This window comes from Triturus cristatus, chromosome 5_2, assembly GCF_964204655.1.
Source record: "Triturus cristatus chromosome 5_2, aTriCri1.1, whole genome shotgun sequence".
Taxonomy (NCBI): Eukaryota; Metazoa; Chordata; class Amphibia; order Caudata; family Salamandridae; genus Triturus; species Triturus cristatus.
Window position 1 is genome coordinate 511,575,233 of NC_140588.1, and position 25,702 is coordinate 511,600,934.

Genomic DNA, 25,702 nt, shown 5'->3' on the forward strand with positions numbered 1-25,702 from the left:
AGCTGAAATGTAAACAAAAAAAAGTGCGTCAGAGTACAAGTCCGGTCTGTTAATGCTGGAAGGGGGTTGGTGAAGCCGCGCCATAGAGAGAGGTGCAAATTCGGAGCAAACCCTTACTGTGTTTTACAGGTAAAGACTCACAGCTACATTGCACTCTCTGTGGCAGATAAAGCGCTGCGGGTTGAGGTCGGGCTGTGGGCGCGTTCAGGAAGTTTTTCTGCGGCCGGAAGATCGATGCATTAGCTGATATGTAAACAAAAAAATAGTGCGTCAGAGTACGAGTCCGGTCTGTTAATGCTGGAAGGGGGTTGGTGAAGCCGCGCCATAGAGATAAGTGCAAATTCGGAGAAAACCCTTACTGTGTTTTACAGGTAAAGACTCACAGATACATTGCACTCTATGTGGCAGATAAAGCGCTGCGGGTTGAGGTCGGGCTGTGGGCGCATTCAGGAAGTTTTTTGGCGGCCAGAAGATCGACGCGCTAGCTGAAATGTACGCACAACAGCAAGAAGATCCTCACGGCCAGACGATACCTAAAAAATGGCGGATAGAAGCTTCCAAACTTTTTCGGATTCGAGGGCGTGTTCCTGCTGTTCTAAAGAGGGCGTGGCTAAAAAGTGGAAAGAACAGCAAAAACACGCCCCCGAATCTGAAAAAGACGGAGCCTATTTGGAGGGACGGCTCTCTCCTCCAACGGCGGCCCTCCGTTTAGGAAGCCAGCCAATGGAGGAGAAGCAAAAAGAGAGGCGGGCTAAATAGCCACTCTAGGAAACATTAAATCTCGACTTCCGGTTCTGCCTTCGGCAGACCGGTAGTCCTCGACCTAAAAAGGAGGCCACACTAGTAAGTGAGGATGATTAGAGTTGTCCCTTGCAGCCCACTCTCCTGGGTCCCTGGGTCGCTATGGTGACTGGAAGCAAAAGGCACAGCACAAAGGCATACTTCGCAGAGCTCCACATATGGAACCTTGGAAATGGGGAAAAACTCCAGTCCACTCCAGTCACTGTTTTGACTTTTAAAAGCTTTGCATTTAGGGATTATAGGCAGAACTCGTATGGCTTTCAATGACTTGGTCAGTCTTGTGACATAACTCCGCTCACTCCCAGCCCATAGAGGAGGGTATCAGTCAAGGACCAGATAAGGCACACTGGGGAAACAGGGTGTAGGGGCTCACAACAGACTCTTGTAGTGTAGTGCCTCCATATGGGGATGTTATTTTCACATCCTGTAACTACTGGTCAACCTGGCAGTTTTCAGTACTCTTGTGGACTGGGGCAAGGAATAGTGGGTGGGGAAACATGGGATTTAATTTTTGAGAAATTCAAACTCTTAAGTGCTCACCCATCCTACAAGCCAGCAAGTTCATATTCAACGACATCAAGATAAAAACATTACGCTTTCTCCACTGGCAAAACCAAACATGTGGTACATAGAATATGTCCCAGCTATCATTCCTGCATTGATAAAACCAATCAACAAGCTCACAAATGGATTTTCTAATGTAAATCCAAGATTAGGTATGAAATTGTGTGAGCACCGCTGTTTAACAATTCATAGAGCATGAACATACATGCCAGCAATTGACGCAAACAACCTTGGATGTGATCAAATAGAATGCGATAGGAAGAAAGAGAGAAAAAAGTCTATTTAAAATTAATCCCAACCTCAAAATCATAACCCGAGGCCTTAACAAACCATCAGAACGCTACTAGAATAAAAGAGTTTGAAACACATTCAGACATGAATCTGACACATACATGCCATAATTTCAATTTAGGTTGTAATTTGGCAAACCATCCGACCCACAATACAAAGTTGAAGGAAGCAGAACCAGAACCAATTTCCTTGGATTTTCACCCATTAAAATACTATCATAATAATTTTCTTTAAAGTTCCTACTGGTTGCCCAATCACATCTTCCTGGATCAGATCTTCCTGGCCCCACACCCAACTAACGCTTCTGAATGTGCAGAAAGCCATGATGCAAGCACGTCCCAGCACAATGAGGATTCCTATTCAACGAGCCAATACATAATTGGTTCCCCTGACAACCGTATGCCTAAAATATCCTCGTAGTTAGATCAGCATCATACCAGCATACTCAGGCGCATGACGCCATTACTTAGACCCACAGCCTTGTCACTCAAAACTAATCAGAGCTACAGCTCCACTAAGATTCATTCCTACCGCGCACCGAGAAACTGGTGACTCCTGATGTGTTGGTACCGTCTACATCAGAGACCAGCAACTAGCAGAGGAGGTGAGATTTGACTCATTACAAAGTACTGTAATGTAACGTGCAGACCATAAGAATGTTCCTAACAAGTTCCTCTTCTGTCTCTCATGTTTGTTTTCCAAATAACAGATTTATATCTGTATCCCCATGCAAGACAAGAAGGTATGAGCACATACATGACATTTTCATACATGTTGATACAGTCAATCTAATTCACGGAGTAATGTTGACTCAATGTGTCCCCCTGCCTCCCACTATCCCCAGGTGCAGATATGCTTATCGTGCACAGCAGTGTACAATATCACAACAAATACATACACTTCACTGTACAGAAGACTGATGTAATCCTCCCCTCTCTTTACACACAGACTAAGGATAGCTCATTGTCCCTGAAGAGAGCCACAATCTCCATAAACAGGTGAAACACGTCGACTGCATCTCAGGAAAGACTATGTTTAAAGATGTTATTGAGAAGAACACTGAGGAAAAGGGCATCCCCTCCTTCTATAAGATGTGAATCGTCAACATAGTCCTTTTGAATGGGTTCTGTACATTCTACAACTATTATTATAGGTGTGATAGCCCCCTAAATCTATCCTTATATAACAGGATCTTTGCTGTGTGTACCAATTCCCTTGAACATTGGAAACCCCTTTTTTTTTGCATAGGGTCGATGGCACTTTTTCAGTGTTAATTATTTCAGGACTTTATCATGTGTTGAAAAGCGATCAAAAGATAAGACCATTTTTTGTTTTTACTATCTTGAAAACAAACTGAATAATGAAATGTTATTACATGTACAATTTTTTTTGTTATAGAGCAATGAAACATTTTTATCAATTCACAAAGTGTGCAAGACAAGATGACAAAAGTGGAGCTTTTCAATATACTTACGTATTCTAAGTTCAACACATTTTTTGCCTTATCAGAATCCACTCTTCACTTTTTTAAGCTTACAGAAAATGAGTGGTGTATTTGGTGTGCCCTCTCAGACCACAGAGCCACCCAGCTTCGGGTCACAATCCATTTCAATGTGGGACCTTTGCTTAAACGCATGATAGTTGTGTGCGCTGAGGTCAAAAATTACAAATATTAAGAGACTTGCTACATGGTAAACTTGGGGGCATGACTGACTGCACACTCTCCAGAACAATGTAGGAAACATTCCCCTCAAATAATTCTCGTAGTCTAATATGAGGGAAACTAGTTGTCTCGGAGCCCTATATGCACCCCACAGTACTTTTCAGTTAGCACAGCGGTTGAGTTACTCCAATATTCTGAAGAGTTTAACTGGTGTCGAACATTTCTACGCACTTTTGTTCAAGCTTAAATTAACAATTGAATATAGAATTAATAAAGGGTTTGAGAAGGAACCTGGAGTCGAACCTTAAACTAATATGAACTCTGAATCTTAAAAAAAGAATAAGCCTGTGATCTTCACTCTCTGTTTTGAACCTAATGTGTTTATTATTGCGACAGCCACCATGCTCCACTCCGCCGAGGAGGAGAAGGCATGGCTTAGCATTTCATCCTCTTGCCTCACGATGTGAAAGAAGTACTTTATGGGTGGTTCCAAGCCGCATGTAGGCAGAACAGCTGCTGCACAATTTGACATCTACAATGTTCACAAAATTTGAATTTACGATGCTAAACAGAGGAATATATGTGCTGTCTTGCGCTGGTCACGATCAATGCTTGGAGGTCAACCATTCCAGTGCTCTCAACATTAGGGATCTCCAAGCATTGTACACTCTACATTGAAAAGGTCCTCAGGAAAGGAATGTTTTGAGAGGATGACAGATCATGGATGGAGTACTGTCCATTGATCGGGTGTGGTCTAGCCAACAAAGCACAGGACCTGGGGTGAGGGGGTCTTGAGTTCAGCTCATGTGTCCCCACTTACACCATGTGTGAACTTTTGGCAAAACACTTAATATCTCTGTGCCTCTGCCATTTAGGACAACTCAAACTGCAGTCCCCGCATGAAGCACCACTTCAGAAACAAAAACATATCAGCCTGGAAACCACAGACTGTGCATCTGCTAATAAACAACAAGCTGGCAGGAGGGCTGAGTGAGATGAATGCTCACCACAAACAAAATGCAGTGACCCTGAGGTCACGAGCAGTGGTGTGCAAAATTTGCACAATTTCCTTTTGTGTAATCACATGAAATTTCCCCAAAATTACACAAAATGCAAACCCAACATAAAGCTCTATTTTTTAGTGCAAAAGGTGTGCTCACATCCATTTAAAAAACATAGCGCTACATTGTAGGTGAAGCTAACAGGAGGCACTCACTTTCTGTTCATTCACATGGTTAATGTGCTCTTACGGTAGGAGTTTTCTCCGAATAGATGGAAAATTATGCAGTCTGGTGTAATGGCGTGATTTTAAGCATTTCGCACAGCAAGTTTAACAAGAAAGTGTGGAAATTATGTGAGATTACGCAGTCATAATGTACATTTAGCTCTGGTCTCGTCATAACCAGTAACTAAGGGAGGAGATTTTTTCTGTCAGGAAAAATGAAACAATAGAGTGGAGCGAATATGCTACATGTCTTCAATCTGTGCCAAAATATGTGACTCACTTGATTTTCACACAACCTTGCAGTACTCCGTTATTTGATGTAGTGGTCTGGCGTATTATCATATTTTTGATCTTTTAGCTAGTTTCTGGAAAACAATACTTGTACACAGCGTCCATAAAATTGGGCTTACTGAAAAGACCATTGAGAAACATAGCTTGCATAAGAGCCTGGCTGGGAGAACAAGCAAGCAGTTCGCCATTTTCTATTTTATTTGTTTAACACTGAATGAACGCATTATGTACACTATACAATAGTAAAGACATCTAGGGCTTGATTTGTATGCTGACAGTAAGGATACTCCATCACAATGGGGAGAGAGTATCCTTACCATCAACATAAAGGTCCACCCGCCAAATAAATAAATGCAGACGGACCTTTGGTGTAGTAACCACGGCAAAGACTACCCCATCTCTGCCGTGGTTAGAACCTGTCTGTGATGGCCTGACGGACTAAGGGGCGTCTGAGGATGAACTCTAAGTCCACGCACCTAATTTAGATAGGCGGACATACAGGTGAGCTTTCACTGCCCCAGAAAACCTTGTTGGTAAGTGGCAGTGAAAACTGCTCAATGCTCTGGTGCGCCATGGTGAACTGGGGTGGCAGAGTGGGCTAAAGAACGGTGATGGCTCAAACCCAGATCTGTTGACTGGGTGTGAGTGTTTGATTGGTTCTGATGCTCCGTCCATCACCACCCCCTTTTGTACCGCTATGGTGAGAGGAGCATTTTTTTATTTTAAAAAAGAAAATCCCATTTTTTGAATTTTCTTTTTGCAATGCAATAGGTCTCGCATTGACACCAGTTTGAGCTATTGACATTGTAAATGACAATGCCTTTTAGTTTTGTTTTCATTTTTAAAACATAAATAAATGGCATTGTTATTCACAATGCCAATAGCTTAAACTCTCGTAAATATGAGACATATTGCATTGCATTTATGATAAAAGGCATTGTCATTTACAATGCCAATAGCATAAAATTGCGTAAATGCGAGACCTATTGCATTGCAAATTGGCTGGGCAGAGGCTTTGTATAATAAACGACATCTCCTTTAGTAAGCATAATGAACATGTGAATGGCAGTTTAGTGGGAGAGTGTGGAAAGGAGAGTGATATTAACAGAGAGACAGAAATGAGCAGAGATATAGAGTGTGAAGGGAAGGGAAAAATGAATTGTAAGAGAGAGCGAAAGGGGGAGGGACAGATGAGAGAGAGAGATAAGAGGTAAAGGAAAATTAAGGTGAAGGGATGAGATAACAGACAGGAAAGTAAAACAAAAAGCGGGGCGGTAGAACAGACAGCCGTGAGAAATGGGTGTGGGGGCAGAGAGGGCAAATATGGGTGTAAGAGAGAGAGAGAAAAATAGACGTGATGCTACTCTGAATGCTGGTACATATGCTTTCCGTGCGGCACTGTCCGAGGTAAAAGGCAGCCGATTTAGTGCCATACCTTGCGACAGGGACCGTGATCCGAGGATTCCGAAAGCGTGTGCACGTCCCATTAGCGCGGGTGCTCGCAGAACAGGCTGTCAGGTGCCACGGCGGGAAGACGTGCACGGCCGCCTCTGCCCCAGGAACTATGCAGCTTTTGTGGGGGACCGAAGGCAGCCGCCGTGTTACATCATCTGCTGTGCTCAATTCTAGGTACAGTGGTGCATTTGTATGGGAGCCCTGCCACTCTAAGCTTTGCCTTCAAGGGAAGAAACACCATGAAGTCGTTTGGTTGCTTTAGAGCCACAAAAGTTGTTTTGTGTCGATGGTAAAATAAAAGTGTCACTACATATATCTTTAGGAGTAACTTGCATCAGTTAGAAGTCTGATGGGCGCATTATAAGTAAAGTGGACGCAATTCTTACAGTAAGGTGCGAATATCTAAAAACTGAAGCCATATTTGGCCTGGCAACTTCAAGTTCATTTCACAATGAAAACTGAACACAGTCACACATGCGTTGCTCAAGCGTATTACGCCTACAAAATGAATAGATGCCGCGAGAGATTAAAAAAACACCGACAGGTATATTTAGGAAAATATAGCATGGGCTTCCTTCAACTGTGAAGAGTCAGGCATGTGCAGGGGACGATTTCAAATCCGAATATTTGTCGACTCCACAGAAATACCAACCGTCATTTGAAGGTGAGTTTAGGACCATAGCGCAGAGGCGGCAGTCCCACGTGAGAGAAAATGCGAGTGCTTTCTGCCGTGCTGTGTGTGTGTGTAACAGAGATGACCAGCCAGAGGAGAGCATTCTAGGCAGGGTAGAGAGGAGAAACAGCTGCCCCTTCCTCACACCTGTTTGGCCCACCAGCTGCTCAGCACCAAAAGGTGGAAGCGGCTGCGGGCACGGGGTGTTGTTTTTACACTCTCGCACTTCTGTGAAGAGGTGGGCTAGAGACCAGGTCAGCTCCTCCCTTGCCGCGGGGAGAGGGATCTGCGATGCCATTCAGGCGTGTCTTTGTTTTTGTTTATTTTTTCCCATGTGCTCTTGTCCGCGCGTTTCTCTTTCTTCATGAGGTGAGGGAGGGATGGAGAAAGGCAATGGAAGGGGCCAAAGCTTTGCGCGCGTTGTGCCTGCAGCCCTTCCTCCTTTTGGGACCGCCCATCCGGACTGGATCCTTTGCTTCACGGCTTGTTTAGATAACACGCATACTTTAGATAAAAAATTGCTTCACGACAGTCATGAAGCAGACGATCCAGTGGGGAGGAGCCGGACTAAAAGGGCGGCAACCAAAAAGGCTCAGTTCCTATCGGAGGCCAGTGTTTTACATAACTGATGACGTCAACCAATGAAATTCAGGGGCTTCAAGTCCCCTTCTGGAAAATCCTCATCTACAATATATCTCGCCAGAGCGAGCAGCGCATGCGTGCTGCAACGCTAGGCGAGACCTAAAAAGCATTGACAGGAACCATCATGACTGTGGTTCCTGCCAATGCTTTTGAAATGACTGCCAGCTGGGCGGTCATTTTTAAATTTGGCAGGCCTGAGTATCCTCGGCTAGACAGACGTTAAGTCCTCCTCCAGGCCGACGGAGAATATCCGTTTGCCAATAATTAAATGCATTAGTTAAAACAATAATTTTAGTGTACTGATTTATTTTAACAGATTTATCAGCAAATAAGATATATGTAACATTGAAATGCTATTGTAGTGTGTGCGTGCGCATGTATAAATACAGCATGTGTTCATACACAACCATGTCACACACACGTACCCATGAGAGCAACTCAATGAACGGTTAATTGAAGACTATTACTGAAAACAGATTATTTGATTAGTTAATAACTTAGGAACTATTCGGCAAATCTACATGTAATGTGGCAGGCACATGATGCATTTAGGTTGAATTTTTCATTTAAGCTTTGTGCCGATTGGTTAGTGGTGTGCAAGTTATTTATTGAGAAGAGGAAGAGCAGTGTTTATTATTTTAAGTCTCAGAGGAATTTTGGGTTTCCGCTACAGCAAAAACGATTGAAATGCATTTACACAAAGCTCAACAAGAAGATAGAAATTTATTCAGAATACGCCCTTTTTGTGGTTTGGTAGAAATTCATTCAATAATTTTCCAGATATTTGCAGTAAAAAAAAAGTTGCCCTGGGGCTTTAGGGGCTTATCTTTTGTATATCTATGTTTTTGTTAATAACTTGGTACCCTTGGATAAATAAGCACACAATCTGGCAGTCACTTAGTTTGTTTAACTAACTAAGGTTTTCAGTTTCAATCTGTGCAGGTTTGCCAAGGGTGTGCAAAGTCGTATTGATGGCAATCCAAAAGTACAATTTTCCGTTTTAAGTCATGTAGGATTTTTTTCCCCTGTGCTCCGACAAAAGCTTCTGAACGGATTTACACCTAAGTCAGCATTAGAGAAAATTTGTAACAATCCAATTCGTATTTTTCTTGAATTTCTTGTTCTTAAACCGGTTTTGAATCAATTCGCAAACTAAATTGCGAACTTAATGGTAAAGATATAAAAACTATTAACCGTTCTCTGTCCACATTTCACAGTAGCACAAAACACCAATACAACGCTATAACAATACAGAACACAACTTTACAACAATATAAAATAGGACAATTGTACAGTACACTACCACAACACAAACCCAAATGGTACCACAATTCAAAAACACAACACAATAGAGCAAAACAGCATAACACACCACAACACAATATAACACCATACAACAACCCAATAAGGAAACAAGACAAAAACAACAAAATCACATAACCAACAGCACAACAACAAAGCAGAAACACAAAATAGCACAATTCCACCATACAATATCACAACATAAACCCAAATGATAGCACAATACAAGAACACAAGACAACAGAGCAAAACAACATAATACACCGCAAAACAATATAACACCAAATAACAACCCAATATCGAAACAAGAAGACAAAAACAACAACAAAAAACATAACCAACAACACAACAAAGCAGCAACACAATAAAACAAGCACAACAATGCACAAAACAACAGCACAACTACACAGTACAACATGTTAAAACAATAACAGTGCAGCAGGTTGCAGGGTGTGACTAGAGTCCACCACAGATTCTTGGGGAACCAGCACTGAGGGCCACGACCTGTACCTAGAGCCTTGTGCATCAGGGACACATGAGCTGGAGGTGGGTGGTGGCCGGACGCAGGCTGTGGCATTCACTGGCTCTGACTAAGGAGATACTTCATTACATTTAGTGGTAGTAAATCTTTTGAACTTCAGTGATGTAAGTCTTTTTCTTAGTTCAGGACTACCTACACTTTCTCCTCATAAGTCATTTACAGGAGCAGTCTTAAACGGTAGGTGACAGGTTCAAACACTAGCACAGCCGGCTTATCATTTCATCTTTTCATAAAGTGAAAACACTAACACATTAAGTTAGCAGCTAGGGACAATTTAATTCATGTTGTTCATCAGACAACGTGTTATTATTATACAGTGGTTATTTCCTCGGTCTGGAGATGTGGTCTAGTGGTTAAATTACTGACTTTAAAGCCTAAAGACCCATGTTCTACTCCTGGCTTTAGTCACTTGAAAGAAATCGCATCAGTTAGGGCAAATTACTTTATTCTCCCTGTCCTTCAAATAGTGAGCATTTAGAATGTTTTAAAAAAATGTCTAATGCAAAAATGTAGCACATGACCCTGAATTGTCTTCCAATCCCCCATCCATGTACAGTATGACGTTGCTCCCGAGCTAGCTTTGTACAACGGAAGAAAGGCACAATCATTTCACATTGTGGCACAATGTATGTGCATGTCAGAGGCATGAGACACGCTGAGGCTTTCCTGATACTACACATGCTGACATACTAAAAGAAATCAATGGGCCTGTATCAGCTGCATGTATGTGCCTCGCCACAGTGGCAGGAGTGTTGGCTCTTTATATGTCTGCATGAAAGGTTGTTGTGCATGTCTCCCATTGAATGGAAGTTCACCAGTGTCTACATCATTTATCTGCTTGTATGGCCATGGTCAGTGCTAAATTAAAAAGACTAAGGCACCCGCCTTACCATGACACTGCAGTGTAACAAAAGACCTGAGGCCCTGTTGCAAAGGAACAAACGGCGCTAAAACATCAAAATGTCAGTCTGCCAAATCCTTGCACTGTAACTATGTCAGAATCATCTCCCATTCATTTAATCTATAAAATGTATCCCAGGGCAATGAAGTCGCGAGCTGACTTCACACTACTGTAGGCGTAAGACCACTCCATCAGGGGTCTGAAGGTGACTTGTCAGTTGTCAAGCACTCATTCAGACATAGAAAGGCACTTCAAAGCAAGTCTGATTGCTACAAATGAGTTGCAAAGCGCAAAACATCTGTGTGGGACTCGGTTCTCAGTAGAGAGCTACTCACTGAAGGAATGAAAATCAAGACGAGTTATAGCTGTAAGTGTGATAAATCGTGTCTTTTCTGAGTGCGAGCGGTGCATTTCACCGATTTTATAATATGTCATTTTTAAAGTACAGACTTATTCGAGGGTAATTGATTTTGCAGACAGAGCTATTAGAAAATGGTAACTTTATACTTGGCAGGGGACCCTCGAGAGATGAAATTGCAGTATTTAGTTCCAGAGTTATTCGGAAAATGTGGAGATAGCTCTCACATCATCATGTCTGAGAGACAAATGCATCAGAGTACTGCTCTCTTAGCAATAAAACTGGGACTGCCTGCCCAGCTGGAACAGATGTTAAACCTTTTCATCCTCTGAACTTCAGAACTATTCCTCCTATCACTGTCAGGGGTGAGCCCCAGTAGAAACAGTCATTGATAAAGTCAGTAGGTATTGCCTTTGGGACCTAATGGCTTTGGCAGTGGTTTTAGCCATGCTACACAGCATCTCTGACGCATGCATGTGCCTTCAAAATGGCACGAGTAGATTGTTTTCTTTTTCGTTCCCAATCCGAGTTGGATTGGCAAGTAAAAAGAAAGAAAGTAAGGCAAAAGTGATTTTTTTTTAAGGCGGGTTGGGGATGGGTGAAAGCAACACAGGGGACAGGTGAAAGCAACACAGAAGTTGATAAGGTGGAAATAACATGGAGGGTCGCCAGAGGGAAGTAACAGGGATGAAGCGGGTGGGGGAAGCAACACGAGAGAGAGAAACATGGAGCTTGGGGAGAAGCACGCAGGCAATAAAGCAATGCGGGGAGAAACTTGGGCGAGTGCATCGGAGTTCAGAGGAGAAGTGCACAGTGAGAGAGAGCAACACGGAGCTGTGAAGGGGACAAGAGTAGCACACGTGTGAGACAGCTGGAAAATACATGCATTATCATGGAGTGTTTAAACAAAAAGAAAAAAGTAGTGATTGTAAAAGCAAGCAGTGGAAGGATACAAGTAATGCTGCCATGCTCCAGGGAAAGGACAAACGCAAGAAGAAGTAAAGCCCACACGTGCTAATTAACAAGAAGCAATCAAATAAGAGTGACAATAAAGCTAACCCGTGATAAGTATTGGGTTGGCTCTAAACCCACAGTAAGCTGACATTATGTATTTGCACCAACAGATAGGTTGGACTATCCGGTAGGCAACATCTGACACCGACAGGATCGGAAAATAATTATGAAGCTTACAGAGGTTTCCAGAAAACCAGTTTTATCTAAGTCTGAAAAATATAAAACGTGAGGGCACAAAAAATCCCAAGCGAAGGACAACAAATCCCCAAACAGAAGGTAACATGAACCAGGACAGTGCCCAGAAGAAAAGGCATATCCTAATAATTACACTGCAAAGTAAACACCCACCCAACAGAAAGAGAATTGCAAATAAATTAAATAAAGAAGACAACCCAGGCTAAAGCAAAATTAGGAAAAAGAGGAAGACAATAAATAGCCACTTTTCAAGTTTTAGCCTAAATGCAGTGTTGTCGTTTTTGTTGCAGATTTGCTTTCTATTCTGCTGATTGTTTGAGGTGGGTGGTGTGTTACCCCTCTCTCTGTTACCATCGTTCAGATCATCTCTAGCTCTATATACACACTGTATCAATGACCAACATACAACAGGTCCTTCTTACAAATGGTAGCCTACCAGACAAAGCCTGAGAAAAGTTACATATCTGCATGCAGCATTGGTTCTGACCTGGTTCCTCTGGGCAATCTTCTGTCCCTTCTTCCACCGTAGGATGGGCTTCAAAGGAGGGAGCTCCAGTTCCTCATTCCCAACAACATGGTCTCCAAGACTGTAGGCTGCTTCAAACACAATCGGGGAGATCACATCTTTGACTCTTCTCTGAATAAAAAAGAAAAAAGGGTTTACATGGTGAAAACATGCATATGCTTATTTATTTAAACAGCATAGGAGCATTCCAACCAGGAGCATTTTACATAGTGCCAACAGCAGTACATAGTTGCATCTCTGTGTTTGGCAACGGCATGCAAGTATTACGATACACTTCACTAAGATAACATATATAAAATGAATAAAGAAAATATAGATTTTACAGTGCAATGTAGTTGTCTTAACTCTCACTTATCAAGTTTCTTTGTTCTTCCAGTACTAGTTTTAACTTTTTGAGAGAGGCGCTGCATGAATGTATGAGGATTCCAATAAAGGAGAGCCAGAAAACTAAATAATCAGAATTTAGAGGTGACTCAATATGGCTTGGGTGTAACTAGAATATTATGGCAGGTGGATCTTAGATCTGAGTTGGTGTATATCAAGCTAAAATGTCGGAGAGGTAGTTAAAGGTCGGACAATAGTTCGTATAAAGCCTTGTCTAGGTAAATTGTATAGAATTCAGGCAGAAAAGTTAAGGATCCAGTTTATTGTGATAAAGGCTCAGATGAAGATTCCTACTAGAAGATTACTGCAGTATTACAATCTAATGAATAGTAAGGAACTGATAAGTGTTTGTTTTTGGCTGTCTTGAGTCATATGTGTGAGTGTATTTTGCATATGCTGAGCAATTCCACCTTCATTGCCGGTTCCATTTTCATATCTGGGTTTAAGAGGACTAGGCTTCTGCATAATGAAACACACTTTAGAGGGGTTGGGGGAAACTGGATACAACACTGAGAGCACTGGATTCGGTGGAAGATGAGAACTATTGGTCTTCATTTTTATAGAGCGCAGCACCGGTGACTGATGCACCATCCATGGCAGTAGCAATGACGCAGATGCAGATGTGCGACTGGTGTAAAATGTCGAGGTGGATGAGAAGAAGATTTGGCTGTTGTCAGCATAGGGCTGAAATGATAAGTAAATGAGGAGATGGCATCACCATAGAATGTAGAGTAAGAAAAGAAGGGGACCAAGACAGAGCTTTGGGCCACACCCACTGGAAGTGAGGTTAGCTTGACGCCGTCGTGTCTCAAGTGATTGTAAAAGGGCGTCAGAGAGATATGAAGTGAGGTGTTCCTGTTATGTCAAGAAAATCCAGGAAGGTGAGCAGAGGAGGATACTCACCAAAGGCACTGGGTAGGTCCAGTACTATGAAGTTGGTAAGAGAGTTGATTGTGGTGGAGAGTGGACAAAAAGCAAGGTACGTTTGAGAGGACAGTTTCTGTAGAGAGGAGGCCACTGAAACCTGATGGGAAGGGATTAAGAAGATTGTTTAAGAAAAGATAGAGTGAGAAGCAATTGGAAATGCTCCCTTTGAAAGAAACCCCAGCAGGAAAACAGGGAATGTAAAAATGCAACTCTTTTACAAAGAGCGGCAAAGGTCAACTCACTAAGTTATGTGTGGACAACTTGAAGCATAGGAGCGCAAATACCATAATTTAAATGTGCAGATTAAAAATGATGTTTCAGAAAAATGTGATTTTGCATCCATAAATGGATTTATTTGCCCTTAAACGTCTGCCAGATGGTGGAATTATATTGGTGAGTAAATCAGCACAAAGGGACAGGTTGTGGGAATCGCAGTGTGAGGACCCCTGTAAAAGTAATTGAACACACACAAACTTGTAAGCATGTGGGTACGTAGTCACAATGTTTGTGAGGCACATTGCCCATCAACATTGTTGGAGATGTATTTCTGTCAGTGACAGAAGCAGGCAAACATCCAGGGTGGGAGCAGAGATGGTTCACAATCAAAATTGCCAGGCTTACTCTTTAAATTAGAGGAATATTTTCCCCATGGAGAAATCAAACATTAATGGGCCAATGTGCTTTTACATGTCTCTTACACATGACGAAGTGTCGATGTGTTACATTTCTGAGCATGGAATTGTGTACAGATATGAGTACTCCTGGGTATATTCAGAAGTCACGGGTTCCCAGAATCACTGTTGTAATTCTTTGAAAGTTACAGGACAATTCGAAATTTACCAAAATAGGTGTTAGCCAATGAGAGTAAATTCCTGACTCTTAAGCCCAGATGTGAATCAGTATCTATCTTCTGTCAAGGTCTTCATTGGAGCTTTGATTCTCCTATTTAGGATAAGGTACCAAAGACCAGTGCTTCTGAAGGATCAGATGTCCATCCCAACTGGCCCTTTGGAGACACTGACTTTATGGGGCAATCTCTTGGTTTCCTCATCATCTAACCTGGTTCTAAGTGCTAATACTTTGGGATTCAGTACTGCTTTCAGAAGTATATGTCACAATTCAAGCAAAGCAATTTCAAAATGACACTGTCACTGCAAGCCTTACAAACAATAGTTGTGGCAGCAAATTAAAGTTCTTGTTTAGGCCCTGTTAGAATGTTCAGTAACTTTTGATCTCTTGTTACCTTATATTAAGTTTCCCATCATCCATCAGAACAGGAAGTGACATCTCTTGCTGCCTTCTCACTACTTCAGTTAACTGTTTCAGTGTGTCCCACCGCCCAAGCATCCGCAGCAAAGAATGAAAATAGACAAGGGTATTGCATGCATGGGCTTGTTAGGGTAAGAAAGGTTCTTGGACAGAACTCCTACTCCGCTGAAACTAACAAGGTAAGATATAATCATGAGCCTCAACCAGCATCCAATCCCAACAATCACACCCAGATCTAGACGACCCAGACACTCACATAGCATTCACACAACACATAGGCACAACGTTGTAGACATTCCACTAACTACCACACACCCTCAAACTACATTATTCACATTCCAACTCATGCTCATAAACGCTCCCTCTGCTTTATTCCAAGCACCAGACATAGCAGACCTCATCATAGGTTTCATGCGCTCTTCATCACAGAAAAATGGCTCACCCCACATTCTCGTAAAACTCAACTTCATGGAGCTGCTGACATGCAATTTCCCACTCTCTGGAACTCAAACTTTCCATTTCCCCCACTGGCCTCCCGGGAGAACAAGGACTATATTGATGAATTCTCAGATGTCATCACACCTCAGCCATCTGTCATGCCCACATCACCATCTTCAACTTCCTAGACAAAATAAGCTAAAAAAACATAAGAGACATCCTCTTCAAACTCAGTGTACTCAACATAGTACAGCATGTCACATAACCATCACACTCCAAAGGCCAACTCGTCGACCTTGTCTTTTTGGCATTACCAACAATCCAATGCAAACCATCCATTACCCTGGACTGGGCTGACCACTTTGCCTTCCCTATCTCACTGCTCAGCGTACTACGAACAAAACAAGGTCAACACAAAGAGAAGACCAGACCTTCTGATCCTTCAAAGACTTCTGCATGGACAACCTAATACTTGAACTACTGTTACCCTATCAGCTCCACACCTGAAGCTAACACCCTTCTAAACAACATCAGCACTTTTATGATAACTATGTGAATATCCACACACCAATTAACACACACAAGTGGAAGCCAAAGCTTTTAGCACCTTGGTATTCTAAAGACCTTGCCGACAATAAATGATCCACCTTCTGATACCAATGAAAGGAAGAAAAACAGAACCCCTGAAGACCTCATGGTACTGAATTCCTTCTGTGCAAAACACAGATAGCTCATCAAATCATTCAAAGCAAAGTACCATAACAGCACCATCAATTAAGCCACCAACAGAAGGAGAATGCTTAAGACAATGAAGCACTGCATCAACTGCATACCAAACCTACCCATTCCTTACTCCAAAGAAAATTGTACTGCAGTCAACCCCTTCTTCAGTGAAAATATACATAAGATCCAACAGCACATCAACAACACAAAGCCTGCTTCATCTCTTACTGCAATGATCACCGTTCCAAGCCCTACCTCTCACAGATCTCGGTGACATTCTCAACTCCTCCAAAGCCACTTCTGAAGATGATGTCTTACCCTCATCCTTCATCAAAGCTCTCTCTGGGGCCTCTTTCTCTCCCTTACTCACTATTGTTAATGTCTCTCAAGCTCTCAAGACATGCCAGATCCTCCCACTCCTAAAGAAACCTATACTAGACACTGAAGACCACACCAAGTACTGACCCATTACTCGAATACCATTCATGGGCAAGAACAATGAAACAAGCATTGGCATAGCCAATAGGTCTCGCCTTTGGGACCTTATAAGTGTTTATCCATGCAACACTTGATGTTGTTGCACCATGGGTATTGTGCTGGATATCTAAACACTTATAAGGTCCCAAAGGCGAGACCTATTGGCTATGCCAATGCTTGTTTCACATGCAAGAGGTCTACCTCGCCAAACCCAAATGTAGTGGGTTTTCTACATCCCAGTGAAAGACCTGAAACCAAACAGAATTAGCACAGCTCAGAACCAGCTGCCAGAACCGTTGACCTCATCGCTGTGAAGTCACTGTAAAGTTACATATCAGCGCTCTACAAAACATACAAATAAATAAACCCACTGATCAAGGGAACAGGGCACATTTATAGTTTAGTAAATCTTTAAACCAACTTAATTTTAAATGTTCTTAAAAAATAATTAGTGTCCCGTTCAGTGAGTATGGCCAAAGAATAAGCTTGCATTGCTTTAATTTGCAAAATCTGTGTGATTGCTAGAAATCTCTTCTCATAACTGCATATGATTTTGTTTGGTGGTTGCAGTCAAAACTCAAAACCTATATACAAGCCTGTAAAGAAGCAGTGGAGTGAATATCATGTAATTGTAGTACTGCCAAGCATACAGGGCTTAGTCCTTTTATATTTAAAATATATTTGTCTCTAGAATTCCAAATCCTTATAAACAGTGTAAGACAGTCACTATATTTACATCACAATCACTATATTCTTCATTCTTTCAAGTTTTTTTATTCACATACCAGAGGCGTACATAGAAGCAGAGCAAAAACACATTTAATTATAATACATACAATATTCCGTTAAAGTTCAATAAAACCAGCGGCATCATTATTCCAAGAGGACAATAAAAGGCCCGCTGGAAGAAAAATCAACAAAGCATACTTTTTTTTAGAGTGGACAGCTAACATCAAAGATAAACGTGTATTCAGAATTCCAAATCTTTACAAACAATATTACCATAGTCATTGCACTTACAACACAGTCACTTTATTAAAACAGTTAATGCGCAATAAAGCTCATAATTACTGTTCTTTTTTTTTTTTTTTCTTTTTTTTTTTGAAAAAGTTTTTATTGAACAATAGTTCGGTTACAAGTACGGGCCTACAACCACCCGGGCCGGCCGCTAGGTACAGAAGGAAATCTACACATATCAAGGCTACAATCAGTTCCCAGGGCGCTGCCCCGCCGTGGCTCCAGATAGTTCTCGAGGAACAGGAAGCGTAAGTCCAACAATCACGAAAACAAAAGGAAAAACAATAAAAACAAAAGGCGAGTTATGAGGGAAACCAGTGCGGATCAGGCTCCCCCCGGGGAACTCCCGTCAGGACAATTGAGCAATCCGCTAAAGAGAGGAGTACCGGGAGGCCGGGGACGGAGGGGGGGGGGAGGGGGTCAAGGGAGATGAACGTCCATATGTAGTTGTTCCAAAAGGCGCCAGGAGCCATCAAGGGTCAGGGGGACATGGCGATATCAGTGTCTACCAGGGGGGGCGTACAGATGCCTCCGCGATACGCGTTCCATTGCCCCCAAATGCTACCCCATGCCCCCGGCTTGCCACGGGCCACATACACTGTCTTCTCCCTAAACATACACCAGTCCATATTCTCCTTCCATACTGACACGGTGGGCGGCCGTTGAGCGCCCCAAAGTTGCGCTATGTCCCTCTTGGCAATCATGTTCCCTAGGGCCGCCCACCGAGTCTGAGCCGTGCTGTAGTCATTGGGCTCCCACACATTCAGGACACAGCGACGCACCTCCGGCAGCAGCACAACCCCAGTAACCTGTCCCATAACCGTGTGGACCCGGCGCCAGTAGTCCGCCACCTCGCGGCACTCCCAAAGGATATGAAGAAAGGTGGCGCTGAGCCCACAGCCTCGCTTACAGAGCCCGTCGTCGGAAAATCCCATCGAGACCAAGCGCGGACCCGTCACATACACCCGGTGGAGAATCTTGAGCTGTACCAACCGGAGACGAGCCGGAATGGCAACCTCCTTGGGGGCGACAGTGCAGACTGCCAATCTTCGTCGTCCAATTCCACCCCATCCCCAGTCCAAGCCTCCCGAAGGCGCACAAAAAGGTCCGCCCGGTGATTAATTAATTTTTTATAAATTAAAGAAATAGTACTATCAGGGACATGTCCGTCAAGTATGCGGTCCTCGAGGGGCGAGGAAACAGGGATCTTGGTCCCCTCCCCGAAGACCGAGAGCAGGGCGTGTCGAACCTGGGCGTAGCGGAAGAACTCCCTGTCGGTCAGCTCGTATTCTGCCTGGAGCACCGCGAAAGTCTTGACCGCGCCCTTGTGCCACAGGTCTCCCACTTTGCTGATACCAATCGTGTCCCACTGGTCAAACCCCTTCGTGGTCCACAAGCTGCCCAGGCGGTCGGAGGCAAACAAGGGAGTAGCACATGTTAATCGCTCACTCCAGCCCATGGCCGCAGTGGCAGCCCTCCAGGTCCGCACAGCAATCTTAGTAGGGCCCGTAAGGGTCCGGCCAGCCAGGCGGGAATAAAGTGCCCTGTTGTAGTTCCCGCCGGGAAGCAGGAACTTGTCCATCTCATACGCCGGATTCAAGCCGGGCGCATACGTGGCGTGGTTAATGGCAGATAGCTGCGAGGCCCAATAGTACCTGCGAATGTCAGGAAGCGCGATGCCCCCGTCATACCAGGGGAGAGTGAGCTTGGCAAGAGCAATACGCGCCCGCCCGTCCCACACCAGTCTCCTCTGCAGGCTCTCCACCTCCCGAAAGTAGGCCACTGGGATAACGTCGAAGGAGTTCTGGAGTGCATAGAGGAACCTGGGAAGGGACATCATTTTGAACAGCGCGGCCCGACCCAGCGGGGACAGGGGCAGCCTGCACCACCGGGCCGTGTCCTCCCGCAGTCGCCGAAGTGGACGCAGGAGATTCTGCTCATAGCGAGCCGCCGGGTCCAGCGAAACGTATATCCCCAGGTACTTAAAGCCGCTCAGAGATATTTGAATCGGGAGCCGAGGCGGCAGGAGAGGAGGACCACCAGAGATGGGATAAACGCAGGATTTAGACCAATTGATCGTGAGACCCGAATTGTTCCCAAAGGAGGTCAGAACGTCAAAGAGGACGTTGAGCGACTGCCGTGGTGAGGTGAGATACAGGAGAATGTCGTCCGCATACAGCGAGACCCGATCTTCAAAGCCCGGGCCCCACCGGATCCCTCTAAGCGAGGGCTCCCAACGGAGCCAGGCAGCGAGTGGCTCCAGGGCGAGAGCAAAAAGCAACGGGGACAACGGGCACCCCTGCCTCGTGCCTCTGCCAAGGGCAAAGGGCCGAGAGACCCGCCCATTCACCACCACTTGAGCCATGGGTCCCGTGTAAAGGAGCCTCACCCAGCCAATAAATCCCTCTCCAAAGCCGAATTTATCCAAGACGGCCCAGAGGAATGGCCACTCAATAGTGTCAAAGGCCATCGTGGCATCCAAAGAAACCAGCACGGCCGGTTCGGAGAGGAACTCCGCCCTGGCAAGGGCACCGTGAAGACGCCGCAAGTTAAGAGCGGTGTTGCGGTGCGGGATAAAGCCGCATTGGTCCGGATGTATAAGGTCGCACACGACACTCAACAATCGATTGGCCAGGACTTTCGCCAGGATTTTAGGCTCCGCATTGAGCAGTGAAATAGGCCGGTAAGAAGTACAGCGGTCTCGCGGCTTGCCCTCCTTGGGGATAACGACTATAGTGGCCAAGCGCTGGTCGGCCGGAAGGGAGCCCGCCGCAAGAGAGTCGCGAAACATGCGGCTGAGGAAGGGCGCAAGCTTATCAGGACGCAATTTGTATAGTTCAATGGGCAGACCGTTAGGACCCATAGCCTTGCCCGAGCGAAGGGAACGAATCGCGGTCGCTATTTCATCCGACGACAAGGGGGCGTCCAGCCGCTCTCGGTCCTCAACGGACAGGCCGGGCAGAGCAATATCTCTCAGTAGGAGGCGAGAGTCATCCTCATCCCTGTCAGTCACCGGGGAGTACACCGCCCGGAGGTGGTCAGCGAAACATTCCACAATCTCATCCGGCTCAGTCACACACACACCATCCGCAGCACGCAACTCGGGGACCACACGATTCACTCTCTCCTTTTTGTCCAGCCACGCAATCAACTTTCCCGCCTTGTCCCCCGCGTCATACAATCGGCCCTGCTGCTCCCTATACATAGTTTTGGCCGCGTCAGTGACCAGGGACCTATATTCGAACTGTTTCAGGCTAAGGGCATGTAGCCCGTCCGGAGTAACATTCGCCTCCAAGGCCGACTCCAGCCCCGAGATGTCAGTCTCCAGCTTCACCACCGCCTCGCTCCTAACCTTCTTGGCCACCACTATTTGGGCGAGGGCGTGTCCGCGTATCACAGTTTTAAAGGCTTCCCAAAGGGACAACGCAGACGACACCGACCCCTCGTTTTCACTGAAGTATTGGTCCATGGCCTTAACCAGGCTGTCACGAGTCCCAGGGTCCCGCAAGTACCAGGGGTTAATGGGCGCTATCCGCCCCGCGGACCGCGACCCGGTGTCAAAGAGAAGCCACAGCGGAGAATGGTCGGAGATACCACGCGCCAGGTGTCTGACCTCTCGAATCCTACCAGTCTGCGCCGCGGGCATAAGGAAGTAGTCTAACCTGGAGAGACTCCCATGCGCCCCCGAATGAAAGGTGAACTGACACTGGGTCGGATGCATTAGTCTCCAACTATCCACCAAGCCGAAGGTCTCCAACATCCCACCCAGCCATGACTGGGCAGCGGGGAGGGTCCTTGGTGGGTGACGATCCAGTTCACCCGAAACCACAGAATTAAAGTCCCCGCCCATGAGCAGGAGGCCGTCCGGAAGGTCAAGCAGCATTCGACCCAAGTCAATAAAGGTGGAGTTCTGGAGGCCCGGGGGGACGTAGACTGAAACCAGGGTAAGGGGCTGCCCCTCCCACCTCCCAATCAAACACACATAGCGCCCTCTGTCATCCGAGACTATCCTCGTGATCTCCACCGGAAGGGAGGTTCGCAGGAGAATGCCCACCCCCCTGGAGCCAGTTGTGAAACCAGAATGGGCTACGAGGCGGTATCCCCCCCTGTTCATCGCATGGCAGACATTGCCGACCAAATGCGTCTCCTGGAGAAACACCACATCAGGAGTCAAACGACGCAAATATTGCAGTACAACACCCCGCTTAATACGGTCCCCCAACCCATTGACGTTCCATGACATAAGCCTCAACCCGTCTCCCCCCATCCCCTCCAATAGATCAAGAGGCCCCCAGCCCGCCGCACAGTTCCCAAATATGGACAAAAATCAATACCTCGCCCTGTGAACAAAAAACACACAACAAAACAACCCCTCTTCCCCCCCAACCCCACCCCAAGTCCAACTCCCCCCACCCTGCACCCCTGCGGGCCAAAGACCCCCCCCAACTTGCAGTGTGCCTGTCGCCCCACTAACCCCATTCTACAAAAAGACCCCGGAGGAGGAAAGGGACCCGAACCCGCCCGCACCCCTCACGGGTCCTGGTAAGACACAGTATGCAAAAGAGGAAGACCCAACTGTACAGTGCAAAACCGCAGAAGCAAGGACCAAATGTCAGTCTAAGGGGACCCGTCACCTGCGGTGCCCCCAGAGGGCCCGGGCCGGCCACCCCCGTCCGGCAGCGAGTCCAGCCAGTCACTTGCGGCCACAGGAGAGTCAAAAAAGGCTGTCCGCTCTCCATGCTCAACTCGTAGTTTCGCCGGGTAGATCATCGAATACTTCAGGCCTAGCTCGCGGAGACGGCGCTTCACCCCTTGGAATCCCATCCGCTGTTTCTGGACCAGTTGCGTGAAGTCCGGATAAAAATTGATGGTCGAGTTCTCGTAGCGGACCGGGCCACGGGTCCGTGAAGCCTGCAGAATAGCGTCGCGGTCCCTGTAGTGGAACAGTTTAGCCACGATAGGCCTCGGGGGGGCCCCCGGCCGCGGCCGGCCGCCCGGCACTCGATGGGCCCGCTCCACGGCGAAGAATTTGCTTAGGCCGGCCGGGGACAGCTGTTGCATGATAAGTTCCTCGACCACGAGGTCCACCGGGCGGCTGTCGGAGGACTCCGGTACACCAATGATGCGGATGTTGTTGCGTCGGGCCCGTCCCTCGAAGTCCTCAAGCCGCCGGGCCATATGGTCGTTGACCACTCTAATGTCCCCAAGCGCGGCCCGCAGATCCGACACCTCCGCACCCAGGGTGGAGGTCCGTGTATCAAGGGCCTGGACCCTCTCGTTAGTTTTGGAGAGGTCGGCCCGAATCAGGGTGACATCGATCGCGACAGTGTCGATCTTACGGGCCAGGGCCTCATATTGCGTCGCGATGGTTTCCCTGATGCCCTCGATGGCGCCCATAATGTCCTGCAGGGAAGGTTCCGCAGAGACGGTCGTGCCTCCCCCTGCAGCATCCGGGGAGAGGCCAGCAGCGCCAGTGGACCCCCTGCCCTGGGTGTAGCGGTCCATGTTGTTGCTCTGGACCGGCCCCCCGCGCAGAGAAGCCTTGGTCTTGCGCCCCTCCGGACCCCCTTTGCCCGCCATGTGAGCGCAGTCTCTCAATGGGACCTCCGATCAAGAGGTGTGCGGGCGCCAGCAAAAGGACCACAAACTGTCGGTGTGGGGGTCGGAGGCGTTAGGCCCACCAGTAGCAGAGGGAAGCAAGCCTCGGGCAGAGGCCCAGGAGGCACCTCGCCACCTTGAGCACGCACGCCAGCTGATCTCCTGAAGGCCAAAACCGAAACCGAAAGTGCTGAATCGGCAACTGGCACCGCGCTGAGGCCGCTGTTGTTCAATTGCAGCCCGGCCCCACGGGTCACCTTCACCCCGGCCACCTCCGTCGGGTGGGTCCCAAAAGTTCCGACGACGACAACTCAGGATTCCCAGGTCCGATTAGAGTTTTAAAAAGAGATATAAGATCAGCTGGTCTTCATCTCCCAGATTCCATAAACCAAATCAGGATAGTCTCAGGATATATTCCGAGGAGCAGAAAGGGTCCGGGGAGCCCTGTGCTCACGCGACCATCTTGGATGCGCGCTAGGCTCCTCCTCCCATAATTACTGTTCTGAAACGATTAATTCTCTTAAATCGATGTAAAACAATTTCTTTCTGACCACGGCTGTCAACTTTAATGAAACCACGGTTGTCACCTTTTCCATTCGCGGGAACAGAGAAGTCCCGCGGCTTCAGAGACGTCTCTGATGATAAGCTTTTCAACATAGGCATTAAATATAGCTTCCCCTCGGCGAGAACAGCAGGGCAAAGAAAGAGAACGTCTTCCTCGCCTACACCATCATATCAATGGCCCTCGTTCCTTATTATCACTCAACGTTTAAAAAAAAAAACTTCCCCTCGGGACAAGTATAGTTCCTATCGGCCGATATCACTTCTTAATGCTGAGCCGAAAATCCTCGCTAAGATCCTGGCGAACCGCTTGGTCCGGGTGCTTGAGGACTTGATCCACCCGGACCAATCGGGCTTCATTCCGCATCGCAACATTGCTTTGAACCTTAGGCGCCTCCATGGTGTGATTGCTAGGGTGGACACGCTGCGGGAGCCGGCTATTGTGGCGTCTCTTGACGCCACGATGGCGTTTGACACGGTGGAGTGGGCATACCTGTGGGCGGTACTAGCCAAGTTCGGCTTTGGACCCGGATTTGTTGACTGGGTGAGGTTGCTTTATGAGGGTCCCCTTGCTAGTGTCGTGGTAAACGGGAGGGCTTCCAGGCCGTTTAAGCTTGGGAGGGGCACCCGGCAGGGGTGCCCCCTGTCGCCTTTGTTGTTCGCCCTTGCTCTTGAACCGCTTGCAGTGTGGATACGATGGCATCCGAGTATACGTGGCCTCCGATGGTCGCCCGACTATGAGGATCGTATCTCACTTTACGCCGACGACATCCTATTATACCTCGCCTCGCCCCAGAAGTCTCTCATAGTGGTTTGCGACGTCTTGACTTCTTTTGGTAGGAACTCGGGCCTTGTTATCAACTGGGGAAAGTCATATCTGTATGTATTGTGTGGCGATGTTCCGCCTGTCCCCCGAAACTGTTCGATCTAGATCGCCCAGCAGGGCTTCCGGTATCTGGGGATCTACATCTCCACTGACCCCATCCTGCGATATGAGAAGAATCTGCTCCCCCCCCTGGCGCGTCTGCGGCGGGATGCGGCGGGATGGCGGAGGCTGCCGCTCTCTCTCCTCGGACGCGCCGCGTTGTTTAAAATGATGTCTCTTCCCCGTTTCCTCTATGCCTTGCAGAATACTCTTGACTGGGTCCCGACTAGTTACTTTAGAGAGGTCGAAAGCCTCCAACGCTCGCTATTGTGGGATGGGCGACCGCGCATAGCGATCGCTAAGTTGACGCTTCCGTGGTACGATGGTGGTATTGCGCTTCCGGACATTCGCAGATACTACTGGGCTACCCAGTTGTGCGAGATTAATCATGGCGTCTATGGCTCGGCGTTGAGCCCCGGCTTCGCTATGGATCGGTGGCTACTGCGTGGCGGTAATTACCACAGAGCCTTGTACTCGAAGTCATTGGACTTGTCCCTTACGGGGCCCACTGGGGTGGCGGTGCGGGTGTGGAAGTTGGTGACGGACTCCCTGGGTTGGAGGGGCAGACTTACCCTTGCTACCCCGCTGTTTGACTCGGATATCCTGGGGAAGCTTTGGCATACAAAAGGGTTCGAGAAATGGGATTTGATCGGTATCTCAAGGGTGGGAGACTTGCTGGCTCGGGGCAAGGTGAAGTCCTTTGAGGAGCTGCAGAAGGAGTATGAGTTGGGGAGCACTGAGTTTTTCCGCTATGCCCAGGTGAGTCACGCCTTGCGGTCGGTCCTTGTAGAAGGTGAGAAGGTGCCTGCGTCCTCTCCGTTGGAGGACCGAATTCTGGATGGTCATATGCCGGAGAGCACGATCTCTCTCATCTATAAGAAGCTGATTAATGTCCGGGCTGACCTTCTTCGTGGGTTGCGGGATCAATGGACTAGGGACGG

General features: G+C 46.8%; 1 protein-coding gene across 1 annotated transcript in view; it reads right to left on the reverse strand.

The window, feature by feature from the left end:
* Nucleotides 1–25,702, reverse strand: part of ITGA9 (integrin subunit alpha 9) — a 962,089-nt gene that overhangs the window by 441,059 nt on the left and 495,328 nt on the right. Inside the window, exon 16 of the mRNA XM_085607531.1 lies at nt 12,404–12,553. Coding sequence (XP_085463657.1) covers nt 12,404–12,553 — 150 coding nt within the window. The remainder of the gene's footprint in view (nt 1–12,403; nt 12,554–25,702) is intronic.